The following is a 14,975-nucleotide window of genomic DNA, read 5'->3' as shown; positions in this document are numbered from 1 at the left end:
TCGCGGCGCTCCCGGGCAGGGAAAGTCCTCGACTTACGACCGGTTTAGTCCTCGACCTACGACCGGTTTAGTCCTCGACTTACGACCAGTTTAGTCCTCGACTTACAACCGGTTTAGTCCTCGACTTACGACCGGTTGGGGGTCGCGGCATTAAAAAGGTTGAGAACCACTGCATGAGTATATCTTTTTCTGTATCTGTTGATCAGTTGTGTTCCTCCCTCAGATATGCTCTCCATTTACTTCTTCCTACAGATACCGTAAAGTTATATCTAATATATGTAAAGGAGGTGTGGATTTACAGAAAAATTCTTCTCAGCATGTCTGTCCACTAACTGCTCCCAAAGGATTGCAGATCAGCACTAAAGGGGAAAATTTAGCCATTAAGCCAGGAGAATATGTCACCTTTGTTGTCAAACAAAATCAGGTATTACTGGAATTTCTCATCTGTGGAAGTCAGGAAAAATGTAATTGTCCTTTTAACCTGAAAACACGGTTACACTAGAATTTGTCTTACAATGTATTTTGTTTTCCTTTCTCTTTCTCTGCTGACTTATTCTCTTTATTTGGAGGTAAAAGCTTTATTAATCTCCTTCTCTTAGCTTCACAGTTTATTTCATAAAGTTCCTATAAGAGACACCCCTCTTTTTTTCTCACTGATAAAAAAAAAGAAGGAGATGGGAGCTATGTTATAGTCTGTTACTATCTGGCAGGCTAGCATGACAGTGCTGTATATTAGTATGAAGATAAAGTGGTTGGCTTGGCAGCAGGAGGTAGTATGTGAGTCACCGAGGGCTTTCTTCCTTTCCTAGGAATGAAGTAATTGAAAAATAACTGAAGGTAGTGTCAGTAATCAAGAAACTTCCTCTAGCAGGAAATGGCCAAACCGCAGAACATTTAGTCCCTAAATCTAAATTAATTATTAGTGGAGAGGATTTTAATCATTTCCTTTTCCCAGAAAGCAGGAGTAAATCTTACATGGAACATCATGGGAAATATGTCGCTGCATCTATAACTGAATGTTGATAAGAACTTCCAGGCTAAAGTAATTGTGGCATAAGGTATTATGACTTTAAGGGCCATCATTAGTTTACAGATGCCTGTGAGACCTGCCTCCAAAGCCTAATCTATGTTATTGTTTGCATGTATTTTGTGTGGTGTTACTGTTTTTCATATACTACTTGAGGTGGGCCCCAGATTTCAAATAGAGGCACAGGGCAAGGATAGCAGGGAACCCTAACTAGTCAAATATCTAGCTCTTGGCAGCGTGGTAATAGTGGGAAACACTGCAGAATTGGTGTAAATGGCTTCAAGCATTTCAGTGGTATTTGACTGTCAGCAGGCCCAAGTGAAAAGCAGAATGACTTCAGTGTCCTTTTTTTCTGTTTTGCTGGCAAAGAGGCATAGGAGTTTTACAGTAAGTTTCAGCTTACACAGAGGCAGTTAAGGAAAAAACACAAATAATAATAAAATGTTTGCCACATTTTGTGGCAAAAGTATTGTTTGTGAGATACATATGTTTTTCCCAGAACTTAAGGAGTAGTGGAGACTGTTGATTTGTTATGGTGAATTTGGGGTTGCTTATAAAGGACAGGACTGTGTGCAGTGCATGCACATATAGAGATTGTTGATAGTGTTACTTCATCTTAAATAAAGTAGTAGATATAGCCAGAGCAGAAGTAGCTTTGATATCAGTGGTGGGATTCAGCCAGTTCGCACCACTTCGGCAGAAGCGGTAGCTAATTTTTTTGTTGCCCAGGCCCAGAATGGACTTCCAGAAGCAGCTTCCACACAGAGAACTGGTTGTTCACATATTTGAATCCCACCACTCATGCCCCAAGAAATTGCTCAATTCAACTATATGGCAGGATGACAACCCACTGTAGTACCTAGCAAGCTAAACAACTGAAGAGCAGATACCTACATGAACAATTCAGGCAGAATGTGTACCCACAATGATTTGTTACAAGATGTCTGCACAACATGGTGGGGAGAGAAAGGAAGAAACAAGGTAGAGGACCAACTACATGGTACACCCTGCCATACATCAAAAACATTTTGGAAACAATAGAACACAGCTTCCAAGATCTGCAAGTGGGCATTGCACACAGCCCAGAGGCTCCCATATGAGGACAAATTATGCATTAAAAAGATCACATGGAAGTGGGAGATACTTCTAATGTAAACTACTGAATCCCCTGCATGGATTGCCCCTGTGACTATGTAGGACAGACAGGAGAAAGCTAACCACCACATTACAAGAACACACAAGCCAACGGTCAGACAAGGAGACCCAAACTCATTGGTAGCTTCACATTGCAATGGACATATATTCAATTTTGCAGCTACTAGGTTTGTTGGATGAGCAAGCCCCAAAACAGCCTGGGAACTGATTGAAGCCTGGGAAACAGGCCTATCGTCAGTCAACAGGAGTGCTGATTTGCCGCCAGCTTATCAGGAGACAGCACAAGGAAACAACAGCCAACGACTTAATAGCCAGCCATCAATACCCCATCAACAACTAAAACGCTATACACAACCAGGCATCATATAAATACCACCCACAATAGCCCAAAGCACATATTCTGCCAGAGAGAATTTCCCTTAGGATGGGCTCCAGCAGGAGTCCTAAAGCTTGGAAGAGTAAATCTCTGGTTCCGGTGACCAACCCAGATTGGATCCTTCAAATTGCTCGATGTTTAGCACTTTGTGTAGCACATGCTCTGGCCAAAAACCTTTGCAAACATTGTGTAATCAAATCAATCTCAGTCAGCAGATTGAGCTGATATAGGTGTTAAAGTCAATTTGTTCCCTGGCCAATGCCAAAATCACTGTCAGGCTTGGTACAAAGGTGGAATCTCTTGGGGAACATGGTAGTACTTGATGGGGCATGGAATGGATACAACCTGATGCAAACTACCGTGTTTCCCTGAAAATAAAACCTATCCCGAAAATAAGCCCTAGCTTAAAATTTATGCTTGTACCTAATATAAGCCCTACCCCAAAATTAAACTAGGCTTCTTCTTCTTCTTCTTGTCCCATATCCGTTATTGGACGTTGGCGATCATGTTGGCGATCCTGTGGGGTGCGCCTCACATGTAAAAATCAAGCTTGGGTGGGGGTGGAACTGCCCCACGCGTCCCACACCACTTAACATAGGATTACTGCAGCCAGGCCTCCCACGCCCTGACACCTGTCGTGCTGCTGCCTGAGTTCTTCTGCGGCTGCACGCCACATGGTGTATTGCACCGCTGCCGCCACTCACACCAGGACAGCTCACAGCAGGAGGCCACGTGGCTCATTGTGCCAATCACGTCGCTGCCGCCGCTCATGACAGGAGGCCATGTGCATTACACTGATCGTGCCACTGCTGCCGCTCACAACAGGACGCTGGCTTGGCACGCCAATCGCACTGCTGCCACCGCTTGCGAGCAGTGGCATCGGTGCAGTGAGCCACACTGTGTCGTGCTGGGAGCAGCGCCATGCACCATGTGGCATACAGCCACAAGCAGCCGCAGAAGTACTCAGGCAGCAGCACGACAGGTGTCAGGGTGTGGGAGGCCTGGCTGTGGCAGTCCTAAGGTAAGCAGGTAAGACATCCCCCGAAAATAAGACCAGGTGCCTCTTTTGGAGGCAATATATATATATATATATATATATATATATATATATATATATATATATATATATATATATATATATAAGACCAGGTCTTATTTTGGGGAAAACACGGTAAGCATGCTGATTGGATGCTTATGTTATTAGAAGATGAGATGTATCAGAGGAAGATTTATCTTTAATAATAAGAGTCTATTATTGAATTTAAATGGCCTAAGCATCGATTTAAAAAAAATATGCACCATTCTTGATAAAATTTACAGTATATAACACCACCCAGACTCATGTTTTTGTGAGATGGGCAGCCATACAAATACGATACATATATAAACTCAAAGTAACCTGGGTAAATTCTGGGTTTCTTATCTTAAATTGATCAGTTCTCATCATGCAAACAAAAAGAGTAGGTTAATCCTCCAAAGACAAGAACAGCACCACAAATAAAATTTTCTGAGGTACCATGGATTTTAAAATATTTTTAATAGAGCTTTGTGAAAATTCTATTTCATTCCTTCATTCATTCCTTCATTCATTTATTCACTCATTCATTTGTTTTATCAAAGAATAAAATATAAAACAGTAAAACAAACAAAATGAAAAAAAACCCCAAAGCATACATTCAACTCTAACAATAACAAAAAAGAAAAAAAATAGTGTACAAAAAAAGAGAAAAAAGTGGTCAATTAACAGAAATTCTGTTTCTGATGAAACAGAGACAGCAGTCCGTTCATTGGATGGTTATCGCTAAGCTTCAGAGCTGCCAGTGTCAGTAGCCTGATACATAGTTTTGATTGCTTCCCTCTTCCATTTTTGTGATGTGCCCATTTATTTCTCTTTATTCTTGGTTTTCATATAGGGTGATACTTTAAACACCAAATACCAAGTGAACTTTGGAGATGGCATGAAGGCAAATTATATGAACCTGACTCTGATAGGTGAAACATTTCAACACCATTATGAAAATCCTGGAGTTTATCGTGTCTCTGTGGTCGCCAAGAATGCTGCGGGTCAAGATGAAGCAGTCATATTTATTCAGGTTCATCGTAAGTTTTACTTTATTTTTCCTCATTCTCATTATTACAGCAGTACTAGTATAATATTAGCTTACTTATTTGTTTTACATTTGTATATTCCATTATAAAATGGCTAGCAATTTACAGTGGAATACATATTTCACTCTTGGAGCTTTTTAACAGTCAACAGAATGTTGGATTTTCTCCCTTTAGAGTAGAAATGACTTTCTGATCTTAAATTTATTCATTTGATTGCTATTGTTATCAATACCAAACAAATCTATGTTGAGAAACGGGAGGGATGCATTTTGAATGCACTTTGGCTATAAACTAAATTGAAAAATATATTTAGGTTATGTCCATATATGTATTCTGGTTCTATCCAGTATACTGTCAGTGTAGTACAACACTGAAAGTTGATTTAGTATCTTGCTCAGATAAATGCTCACCCTAGTCATAAAGGAAGTAAGGTAGCCTTCAAGATGAAAAATGGAACACCAATCCCTGTGATGCCTCATTGCTTTTTGCATTTGCTATTCTTTTGCATATGACATTTTGTGCTGGCACACAAAACAAGTAGAGCAGAAACTCTGCTCTCACTTTTGGGTACAGCTGAATCATCAGAGGTGAACAAATTAAAAATGCATAAAATCTGGAGGTAAGTTTTTTTCTTTAAGTGAAAAATGCAGCTTACAGATCCATGAATTTGTCTGATCAAGTTGGGAAAAACTTCCTTTTCCATTAAACTGAAATTTGTTCACAGTTTCCTTTTATATACTGATATCAGGGATATATTACAGGGTTCTGCCTAAATATAGTTTTGAAGGAAGTGTAGCTCAGGGGTCCCCAACCCCGGTCCATGGACCAGTACCGGGATGCGGCATGCCAGCAACCGGTCCACACAAACAAGCAAAGCCCCATCCACGAGATGCAGGTAGCACACAAAATCATGCACCCTCTACTCTGCAAAAAAACCTCTGGGGCCCAAAAGGTTGGGGATCTCTGGTGTAGCTGACATCTGACCTGCCTTATGACACACAAGCAACACTATTTTCTCTCAGGATTGCTACCGTGTTTCCCAGAAAGTAAGACCTACCCCGAAAATAAACCCTAGTTTTGGGGCAAGATGCACACCTAAAAATCAAGATGGGGTAGGGGGTGGAGCTGCCCCTCGGGCGCCGCACCCGCTTACTATTGCAGCCAGGCCTCCCAATGAATGACACTTGCTTCACCTTGATGGCTCACTTCTTCTGTGGTGCTCCCCAGCCTGCATTTCACCATCAGATGCCTTCAGGAAATGCCTCTGCAGCTGAGAATGGAGCTCTGTTTTCTCCCCAGCCTGCATTTCGCCGTCAGAGGCCTTTCTGGAATGCCTCTGACGTCAAAATGCAGGCCGGGGGGCACTGCACACGTCAATCCGAAGCTCCATTCTCAGCTGCAGAGGCATTTCCTTTGGCCACAGAAGAAGTGGGCCGGCTGGACGGGGCTATCGATGCCCCCGCCGCAAGGTGAGACTGTGAAAAAGACATCTCTGAAAATAAAACCTGGTCCCTCTTTTGGACGCAAAAATAAATAAATAAATAAGACCGGGTCTTATTTTCGGGAAAACACGGTCATACTGCTTTGATTGCTGTTTTCAGTAATTACAACTTTGAAACACAATTGAATACTGATTGTTTCATGTTGCAATATCTATAAGTATGAATAGATTCAGCTTTTGATTTGTGGATAAATGGAGGGATAAAATCTGTCAGCTTCTTTTGGAAGAAGAGCGTAAATGGTGCTGAGAAAAGGGAAAGAAAAAGCACAGTCCCAGCAAAGAAGTTGGTAGGAAGCCTTTTATTTATTATATTCATCTCTGTGCAGTGTGTTTACCCAAAAATAAGAGTGGGTCTTATATTAATTTTTGCTCCAAAAGACACATTAGGGCTTATTTTCCAGTTAGGTCTTATTTTCAGAGAAATACGATACTAAATGCGTCCATCTGTCTCTCAATCTTAACTGGGGCTTATTTCGGGGGTAGGGCTTATATGACGAACATCCTGAAAAATCATGCTATGGCTTATTTTCCAGTAGGGTCTTATTTTCGGGGAAACACGGTAGACATATGTGATTGTTTACATATAGTTGATGGAATTCCATGAGAGAAAGTTATTTGAAAATGGAAGCATCTAAAACCTGAGATTTGCAAAGCTATAGGTAGAAAGCATTTATAATTGTTCTAACATCTGTTGATCCTGCACTTAGAGCACTTTGCAACAAATATGTAGTATACTTTTCTAATAAATGCATTGTCAACAATTGAATTGAGGAAAAACAGTGTTATTACAGTACAGGACTTCATTCATATGAAATTAGCTTTAATGTACAGGGAAACTCCCCTGAAGAACTGTAGGATCAGTGTCTCAGACTCATGGTCCACAGGCCACATGCACCTTGCAACAGTATTGGAAAAAATAGTCCCTATAGCTCATGCAGCTTGTAACTAATAAATTCTGCCCATCAGAAGGCAGCATAACCCTGAGTGTAAATAATGCAAACATAAGGCTTTCTCTAGACTTGGTCAGACAAGTTCAGAGGCTTCACAATCCCTTGTTCCCAGTGTTTGGAAACTCTGCTGTTCCCTAATTGAAAATCTTACTCTTCCTATTTGCTTCTCTCTGATATATATATACACAACCCATCAGCTTCAGGTTTCCCCTTTCTGATTTGGAAGGAATATAAATACAATATTTATTTAAATCTTCCAAATAAAACAAATGCAACTTTTAAAAAAAGTATCTTAATTAAAATTTCAACAAGTTTAAATACTTAAGGCAATTTAATTTGCAGTGAGAATTACTATCATTAATCTTCTATTGAGCAATAAAATTTGATATAAGGAAATGATGGTTTTAATTCAGTCCCTGACGAAATGAGGTTCTCTAGAATTTGCTTGAAAACTTTAAAAGATGTCCCTGAGCACTCTTGTGCATCTTTAGAATATATATTTGAAAGCACAAGATAAATTAATGGCTTTTTAATTAACAGTTGGGAATCTTTCCAGCTCCACTGCAGGCTTTACATCTTGAAGTAGTTCCTGCTGTTGGCAGAAACCAGGATGTGAATTTGACAGCCATTATCCTGCCAAGGAACTCTAACTTTACACTTTTTTACTGGTGGATTGGAAACAATATTCAGGTATTGAATAATTATTACTGTCCTTTTTCCAGCATTTGAATCTTTTTATGCTAATTTCAATATGTATGTATTTATTTATTTATAAATTTTATAGGCATCTTAGTATCCTAAAACATACTTTTCTTAAAGTATAGTTTTATTGTTAAATATTTTTGAAGATTTGACATACTGTACCTCCCCCATATTCACTTTAGCACAGTGCAATCTCAGTGAGAAGAACAAATTGCTAACTGAGGTTCTTTGAGTGGCCATCTTGCACGCACTCCAGCCCCCTGCCCTTAGCAGGAGATCCCATATCATTCCAGACAAATGGCTGTCCTGTCTCTTCTGGAGAACCTCCAGTGATGGAGCACCCACAACTTCTGGAGGCAGGCCTGATTAATTGTTCTCATTGTAGGAAATTTCTCCTTAGTTCTACTGTAGGTTGGATCTTTCTTTAATGATCTTCCACCTGTGACTACTTGTCCTGCTCTTATGTGTTTGGAGAATACGTTGACTCCCTCTTGTGTGTGACAACCCCTCAAGTCCCGAAAGGTTGCTATCGTATCACCCCTAGTCCTTCTCTTCATTAGAGTAGACATACCTAGTTCCTTCAGTCGTTAATCATCTGGTTTAGCCTCCATTCCCCTAATCATCTTTGTTGCTCCTCTCTGCACTCTTTCTAGAGTTTCAACATCTTTTCTGTATCTTGGTGACCAGAATTGGATGCAGTATTCCAAGTGTGGTCTCACCCATGCAGTATAAAGCATCACTAACACGTCACATGATCTTGAAACTATCTCTCTGTTGATGTGACCTAAGATTTCATGAGCTTTTTTGACAGCTGCAGCACACTGCTGGCTCATATTTAAGTAAGGAGCTGCTTACTTAAATATGAGTTTACTGTGAGGCATTTTGTTTTGAATGGGACTTTGAGTTTAGGTTTGAACTACTGAAGCGCTAAAGAGGTGGTTATTGTTCTCAAACCGGGCCCCAAAATAGTCAAGGAAATGGAGAGAAGAAACTTTAGCAAGTTCTCTACACTTTTGGAAAGTCCGATGTTTGCCTTCTGTTACTTTCTAGCCAGCACCCCATTTCTTTGTCTGCCAGGGTCTCTGCCACAACAACTGTAGACCATTTCTTCCTTTCCGGTCTTTAAACCTGAAATGCAGACCACCTGTAAAAAAAGGCGGGAATTGATAGGGATGAGCTGGTCAAATAAAGGAGGGAGACTTGGATTGTGTCAGTCAATTTCAAGTTGACTTCTATAACAGCTCTCTAATGCAGAAACCGCATAGCACTATGTGTTGCAGGCTTAGGTTGTATTTTTTTTAGCAGTTCAGACTGTACTCCTGAGTGCATGAGATCTTTTTGTTCACTATCCATAACTCCCCCTCTTGATATGGGGAGTTACTTAATAGTCAATAATGAAGGTTGTCCTGTTAGAAATAACATTACTCCCAATCCTCAGTCCCATTAAATGGAACTAATAGCAGCACTTTCACTCATGTAAGTGTGACTATCAGATAGTTTAACCACTCACAATAACAGTGTCCCATATGAACTATGATTATGGCAGGTTTGTTTAGCAACATCACACCAACAAGCCTATAACTCTCAATTAATGCTTGCAAACATGGTGGTTCAATAGGTGTCTAGTTCATTTTAGAATTTTTAAAGAAAAATGTTCCTGAATTGCTACTATATGGAGACTGAAAAGAAACTGTGGTAATTGATAAGACCACACAGGGCATCTAATTTTGAATTGAGAGTCCTTCATGTAAAAAAAAAAAAAGCTTCAATGCAAGAAATGTCTGAACAAAAAGTATAATGCATTGTGGGGAAAATCATAATGTACATATTTATGTAAGGAACATAATATTTAATAGAAGGATTTAGAGACTTTAGAAGATTTAGAAACTGTGAGAAATTAAGAAACTCCTGTATTAATCTAGTTGTCAGAGACTATGGAGTGGAAATTATAAAATTAACTAGACACCTACTGAACACGTACTGATTTTTGATTGTGGTTAAGTCCAGATCAAAAGTTCCACTGCATAGTCTCTGGCAACTAGAATAATGCAGGAATTACTTAATTTCTTGTGTGTGATTATGTTGCCAAAGAAAAATCAATGTTAGGACATCTGTGTCATTATCAGACATTTACATGCCCTTCATCTACGACAGTGAAAAACTGTAGACAGTTCAAACAGGAATCTTTTAGATTCAGTTACTTTCTTCCAGTTGAAATTAGTTTTTATCATGTTATATGCTTCCTGCTTCTATTTGCTTCTTTGTTTTAAAACTACGTGTACTTGGGAGCCATGGCAAGCAGCCATCTCCCCTTCTCAGAACTCTTAGAAATGTTGAAACCAAAGGGATTCATTGGAACCGAGTAGGTTTGGGGCTCTGCCAAGCAAAGCATCCGGTCATTAATTTTAAAAAGGGGAAAGGAAGAGAGGAAAAGAAAAAAAACCCAAGGAAAAAGTTTTTGCAGGATTTTTTTTTCCAGTTTTGAAAAACTGAATGGTAGAAGCTTGTAAATGTAAATGAGGGTTATGAAAATACATGAATTGTATTATAATTTAATATTTTATTTTGCATTCATGATAATATTGCTGATAATGTTGTATAATGTTTTATTTTTCACATACTTAGAATCAATGGTCCTCTGTTCTTTCTGGCTATCAAGTAGTAGACAGTACTAAAATGTGGGGATTTTCATCAATTTTAAGCCCTTTTTGCTGTAAAGAAAATGAAGGTTTCATGGATTCCCCCTTTCCTTCATTGAAAATATCTACTGGTAACATTCCTGCTACCATTTGGAAAAAGTGAATAGATGAGGGAATGTCTGCATGTTCACGAGGACATGTGTCTGCTGAGGTACACATAAATAGGCCAGATCAAACAAAACACCTGTACTTTGTAAGTTGTGTCATAGTTGCAAACTTAAATCTGTTGAGTGATTTTTTGCCTCTCAAAAACTATTGAAAAGAAACCACTTCTAGAGGCATGATAGTGAAGTATGATACCTGAGATGAATAACTCTGGGATTTATGATTTTGTAATTATAATTTTTACCATGAAGATTTTATTTTTTATGTTTCATTGCTGAAAACTACCAAGTAAATTATTTGTGGCAGGTAGCAAACTGAATAAATAAATGGGGGGGTTTGACAAAAGAAAATATAAAATTCTTGTTCAGAGGTAACTAGAAATGAAGCCTCCTGACTTTGAATCCATCACCCTAGTTGTTGACAGAACAATCTTTATTATTCATTACTAAGAGAAATTACCTGTGTGTCTAATGAGTATTTGCATAATTGAAGCCCATTGACAGTGGTGGGATTCAGATAGTTCACACCAGTTCGGGAGAACGGGGAGCTAATTTTTTGTTGACTTCGGCGAATCAGCTAAAGCCCTAGCCATTTTTCGCAAGGCCCAGAACGGACCACCGGAAATGTGTGGATGCCACTCCCAGAAGTCCGTTCTGAGCCTCAGAGGTCCAGGGCAGGCCTCTAAGGCCCAGAATGGCCCACCAGAAGTGCGTCTACGCACTTTTGGTGGGCCGTTCTGAGCCTCGGAGGCCTGGGGGAGGCCTCCCAGGCCCAGAACGGACTTCCGGAAGCAGCGTCCATGCAGAGAACTGGTTGTTCAGGTATTTAAATCCCACCACTGCTCATTGAGATATTATATCAGTATTTAGTATTTATCAGCCTTGTTGCTATTTTTACTTCACTAGTTTTTGTTTTTGTGATGGAAAGGGTTGCTTTTTCCCTTAACACTAACAATTGATGCATGCAGCAGAGCAATTCGTGGTGGTTACCTGCTGGTGACCCTATTTTTGCTACACAGAATAAATATTCTGAGGACTAGGTTCACATGTGTTCCCTGTGATATTTTAGTGAATTTCCAAATTAAGGAAAAAAGACATTACTGTTGGCAAACCTTTTAAACACCCCAAATTTAAAGATGAATATTCACAGTGGGGAACTTTTTGGTTTACATTTATTTTCTCTCTGTCACTTATTTTTTTTAGCCAGTTCTTTCACTGGAAAATTTCTTGGTAACCAGTTTTGCTGAAGCAGGAAAAGTCAGAGTTACAGTTCAAGCTTCTTGTGGAAATTCTATGCTCCAAGATTCCAAGATTATTCAGGTTTTGGGTGAGGCACCATCCTTTTAATGGTATTTAGTAATCACATGTTGTTATCATCCTGTTGTAGGTATTGTGAATTTAGAGTTAAGTTTACAATCTACTGGATATCACAATAATTGCAATTGCTGTGAAAATGCAAATCAGAGCACTTGTTGATATCTGGTTAATTCTATTTCTCCCATGATTTATAGTCATGTTACTTGTTGTAATATAACAAATAAGTTATAATTTCAGGATACTTGTTTAATACACATGCGTAATTACATTTATAGAGTACTTTCAATTGTTTTAGAATAGCTATTTTTAGAAGGCTTTTTTTCCAATTATTTATTTGCACTATTTCTTTATATTCCCAGATCATTATCAAGTACTTCCATTAAGGTTTTCTGAACATCTAGATTTATACAATCCAAACATACCTGCTTGGCGGGAGGATATTGGTCATGTGGTAACACAACGGATTGCCCAGGTACTCTGTTTGGCTATGGATAACTCCTCAGATTGTAAACTAGCAAATTTAAAGTAATTAAAGTTTCCATTGTGGCAGAGGTTGAATGTTCTTTAGTACATTACTTTTGATAAGTATATATTGGAATATTTCTTGCTACCGCTTTATTTTTAAAAAATCAAGACTTTGTCCCCTAAACTGTAGAACATTTAGAGAAAAGGGCCATCAGCTTTAGTTTTAGAAAAGTAACGCACAGGATGCATATTTTTGCTCTTAATTTTAGAAAGTGCAAGTATGTCCATATTAAAATTGGGTTGATATTTTTAATTTGGGTTTTGTCTAAATTATATTGGATATTGAAATTTGGAGGGGGAGGTGGGATTTATTAGGCAACCCATAAGGCTGAGGAAATTCTTCTAAAAATGCTGTGTAACATGCTGGAAAGTTCATGAAGGACTCTCTTTGTATCATTAAAGCAGCTGGGAAACAAGAGAACTGAAGTATACACAAGGGTAGACAGCTGGAAGCAACTGCATGTCCCTTGAAAAAGATATTGGCTGTTTTAATAAGTCAAAGAGAGGTCTTTGTATCTTCTCCTCTGTGTTGGCAGAGAACCTCTTTTTAAATATTTTCCTTGTCCTAATAGAAGTAGCCTAAAATCTGACATCGCCAATCGAAACTTTTGGGAAACTCTAAGATAGTTGGATTTAATGTGTAAATTGTTGGAAAAATATTTTTATAAGCATCTCAAATTTTTGGTTATTTTATTAACATCTCTTCCTCCTTCTGAAAAAGTGTTTCTAATGTGACTAAATAATGTCAGACATGATGCGGTTTCTGTACTTACTGTATATCTGACTAAAATATTCAAAAATACATCAAATTCAAAGCCTATTAAAAAAATCTCTAGTTGAAGGAGGTCATGCAGATCCAATGTTTTTTCTCCTTTTAGGAAACATGCTTACCTGAAGAAAGTCTTATGACAGTGATAAAACCTGGGCTACCCACCACTGCTGATTTTTATGTGCTTCTGTCTACAAACCATCCTGAAGGAAAGAAAAATGTATTTAATGATAAGGTACTCAACTAATGTATATTAATCTGTAATGAGTCATCCCTGCCTACATCTCATTCTTAGTGAAGTTAATGGGAAATCATTCTCTTGTTGGTGGTAAGTTTTAATCTGACAAAAGTGTTCCCACAAATTGCAGCAGACAGGATTTGAAAGGGAGACTCAGAAGACACTGTCCCATTCTCTAATATACATAGTTGCTTTTTTTTGGAGAGATAATGAGCTGCCTTTTGAGACACAATAGAATCTTTGTTTTCTGGCTTTCCTGTGAGCCAAAAAAAAAGTATTCCTTCATTCACTCAGAAGACAACAGAAGCAAGGGATAGCTTACTTTATTTAACTAAGAAAAATATTGAACTGGAGAGGAATAGGAATTGCAAACGGGAATTTTCCCCGACTCCTAGGGACAGGATGCAGAAATCTTGAGAACCATATCAGCCATCAGGTGGAGATTCCTGGTCCTCGCTTTAGTTAACACTACGGTGGTGAAGCTATCATTCCATGACTGAGGTGTGAAAGTGGCGGCCTGTGGACCAGATGCATCACGCCCACCCTGGCTCCACAAAGGCAAAAAACATTGCGATATGTCATGATACATCATGTGATGCGATAGAGTTTGACACCCATGCTCTAAAGAGAGAATTCATGTTCATCACCATAGTATGAGGGCTCTTTCAGTGGGTCTGGCTGATGAATTGTGCATAAGATAAGGGTTTTGTATATTTCATCACAGTGGACTACAGTACTATAAAAAAAGTCATTAGTTCCTCTGGGCATCCTATGCTGTAGACATCTTGTAGCAAAATGTTGCTTGAGTAGGCTGTAATGACACACTAAGAATTGGGTTTAGATTCATGTGGCTACTAGGCTATTATCTCAGGGAAAAATTATATGCCCTTAGACATTCTGCACTGGTACAAATAGCATCCAAACTTGCCTTAGGATGTATTTTGTCTTATTTTTAGACAGGTGAAACATGGATTACCCAAGTGACTGGATTTGTATACAAAAACATCCTCCCTTTTTGGCTAATATCAACATACCATAATCTGGAAGTATTAGAATTTATTATGAGGAATTCCAATAGAAAGGTTGAAATAAAGGCAGGGATAGATAAGATGAAAGTGTCACTCTTCCAGTAGCCTTTTTCTTGGCCTTTCCCTGGGAGCTAATCAACTGGCACATAGAAGCAGTTAATAGTTTAGAAGCAAAGTTTCCATTTCATTGTCTGCATAAGTTGCATCCTTTATAATTTTCTCTGTTTTTTAGGATGTATGAAGCCAATTCCATCTCATCATTTCTTCCTTATTCTGAAGTTACTGAAACTTAACAACATTAGAAATGCACTGATTTGTTATTTTGTATGACTTTTTTTTATTTCCAGCGGTTAGCTGCTATTAAGCAATCTCTGAATGCCCAAAACATCAGTTTCTTCATGAGAGGAGGAAAATGGGTCCTCGTGGTATTAGGTAGTTCTGATTCAGGTAAACTATCTCTCCCCTTACCCCTCTC

General features: G+C 38.8%; 1 protein-coding gene across 1 annotated transcript in view; it reads left to right on the top strand.

Annotated features, from left to right (window-relative positions):
• The window catches only part of SORCS2 (sortilin related VPS10 domain containing receptor 2), a 104,166-nt gene that overhangs the window by 83,534 nt on the left and 5,657 nt on the right, over positions 1–14,975 (top strand). Inside the window, exons 18-24 of the mRNA XM_029283447.1 lie at positions 253–424; positions 4,472–4,658; positions 7,675–7,808; positions 11,827–11,950; positions 12,300–12,412; positions 13,344–13,469; positions 14,848–14,947. Coding sequence (XP_029139280.1) covers positions 253–424; positions 4,472–4,658; positions 7,675–7,808; positions 11,827–11,950; positions 12,300–12,412; positions 13,344–13,469; positions 14,848–14,947 — 956 coding nt within the window. The remainder of the gene's footprint in view (positions 1–252; positions 425–4,471; positions 4,659–7,674; positions 7,809–11,826; positions 11,951–12,299; positions 12,413–13,343; positions 13,470–14,847; positions 14,948–14,975) is intronic.

This window comes from Protobothrops mucrosquamatus, unplaced genomic scaffold (assembly GCF_001527695.2).
Source record: "Protobothrops mucrosquamatus isolate PMUCROS unplaced genomic scaffold, P.Mucros_1.0 scaffold94, whole genome shotgun sequence".
NCBI lineage: Eukaryota > Metazoa > Chordata > Lepidosauria > Squamata > Viperidae > Protobothrops > Protobothrops mucrosquamatus.
This window is presented reverse-complemented; position numbering and strand designations above follow the sequence as displayed.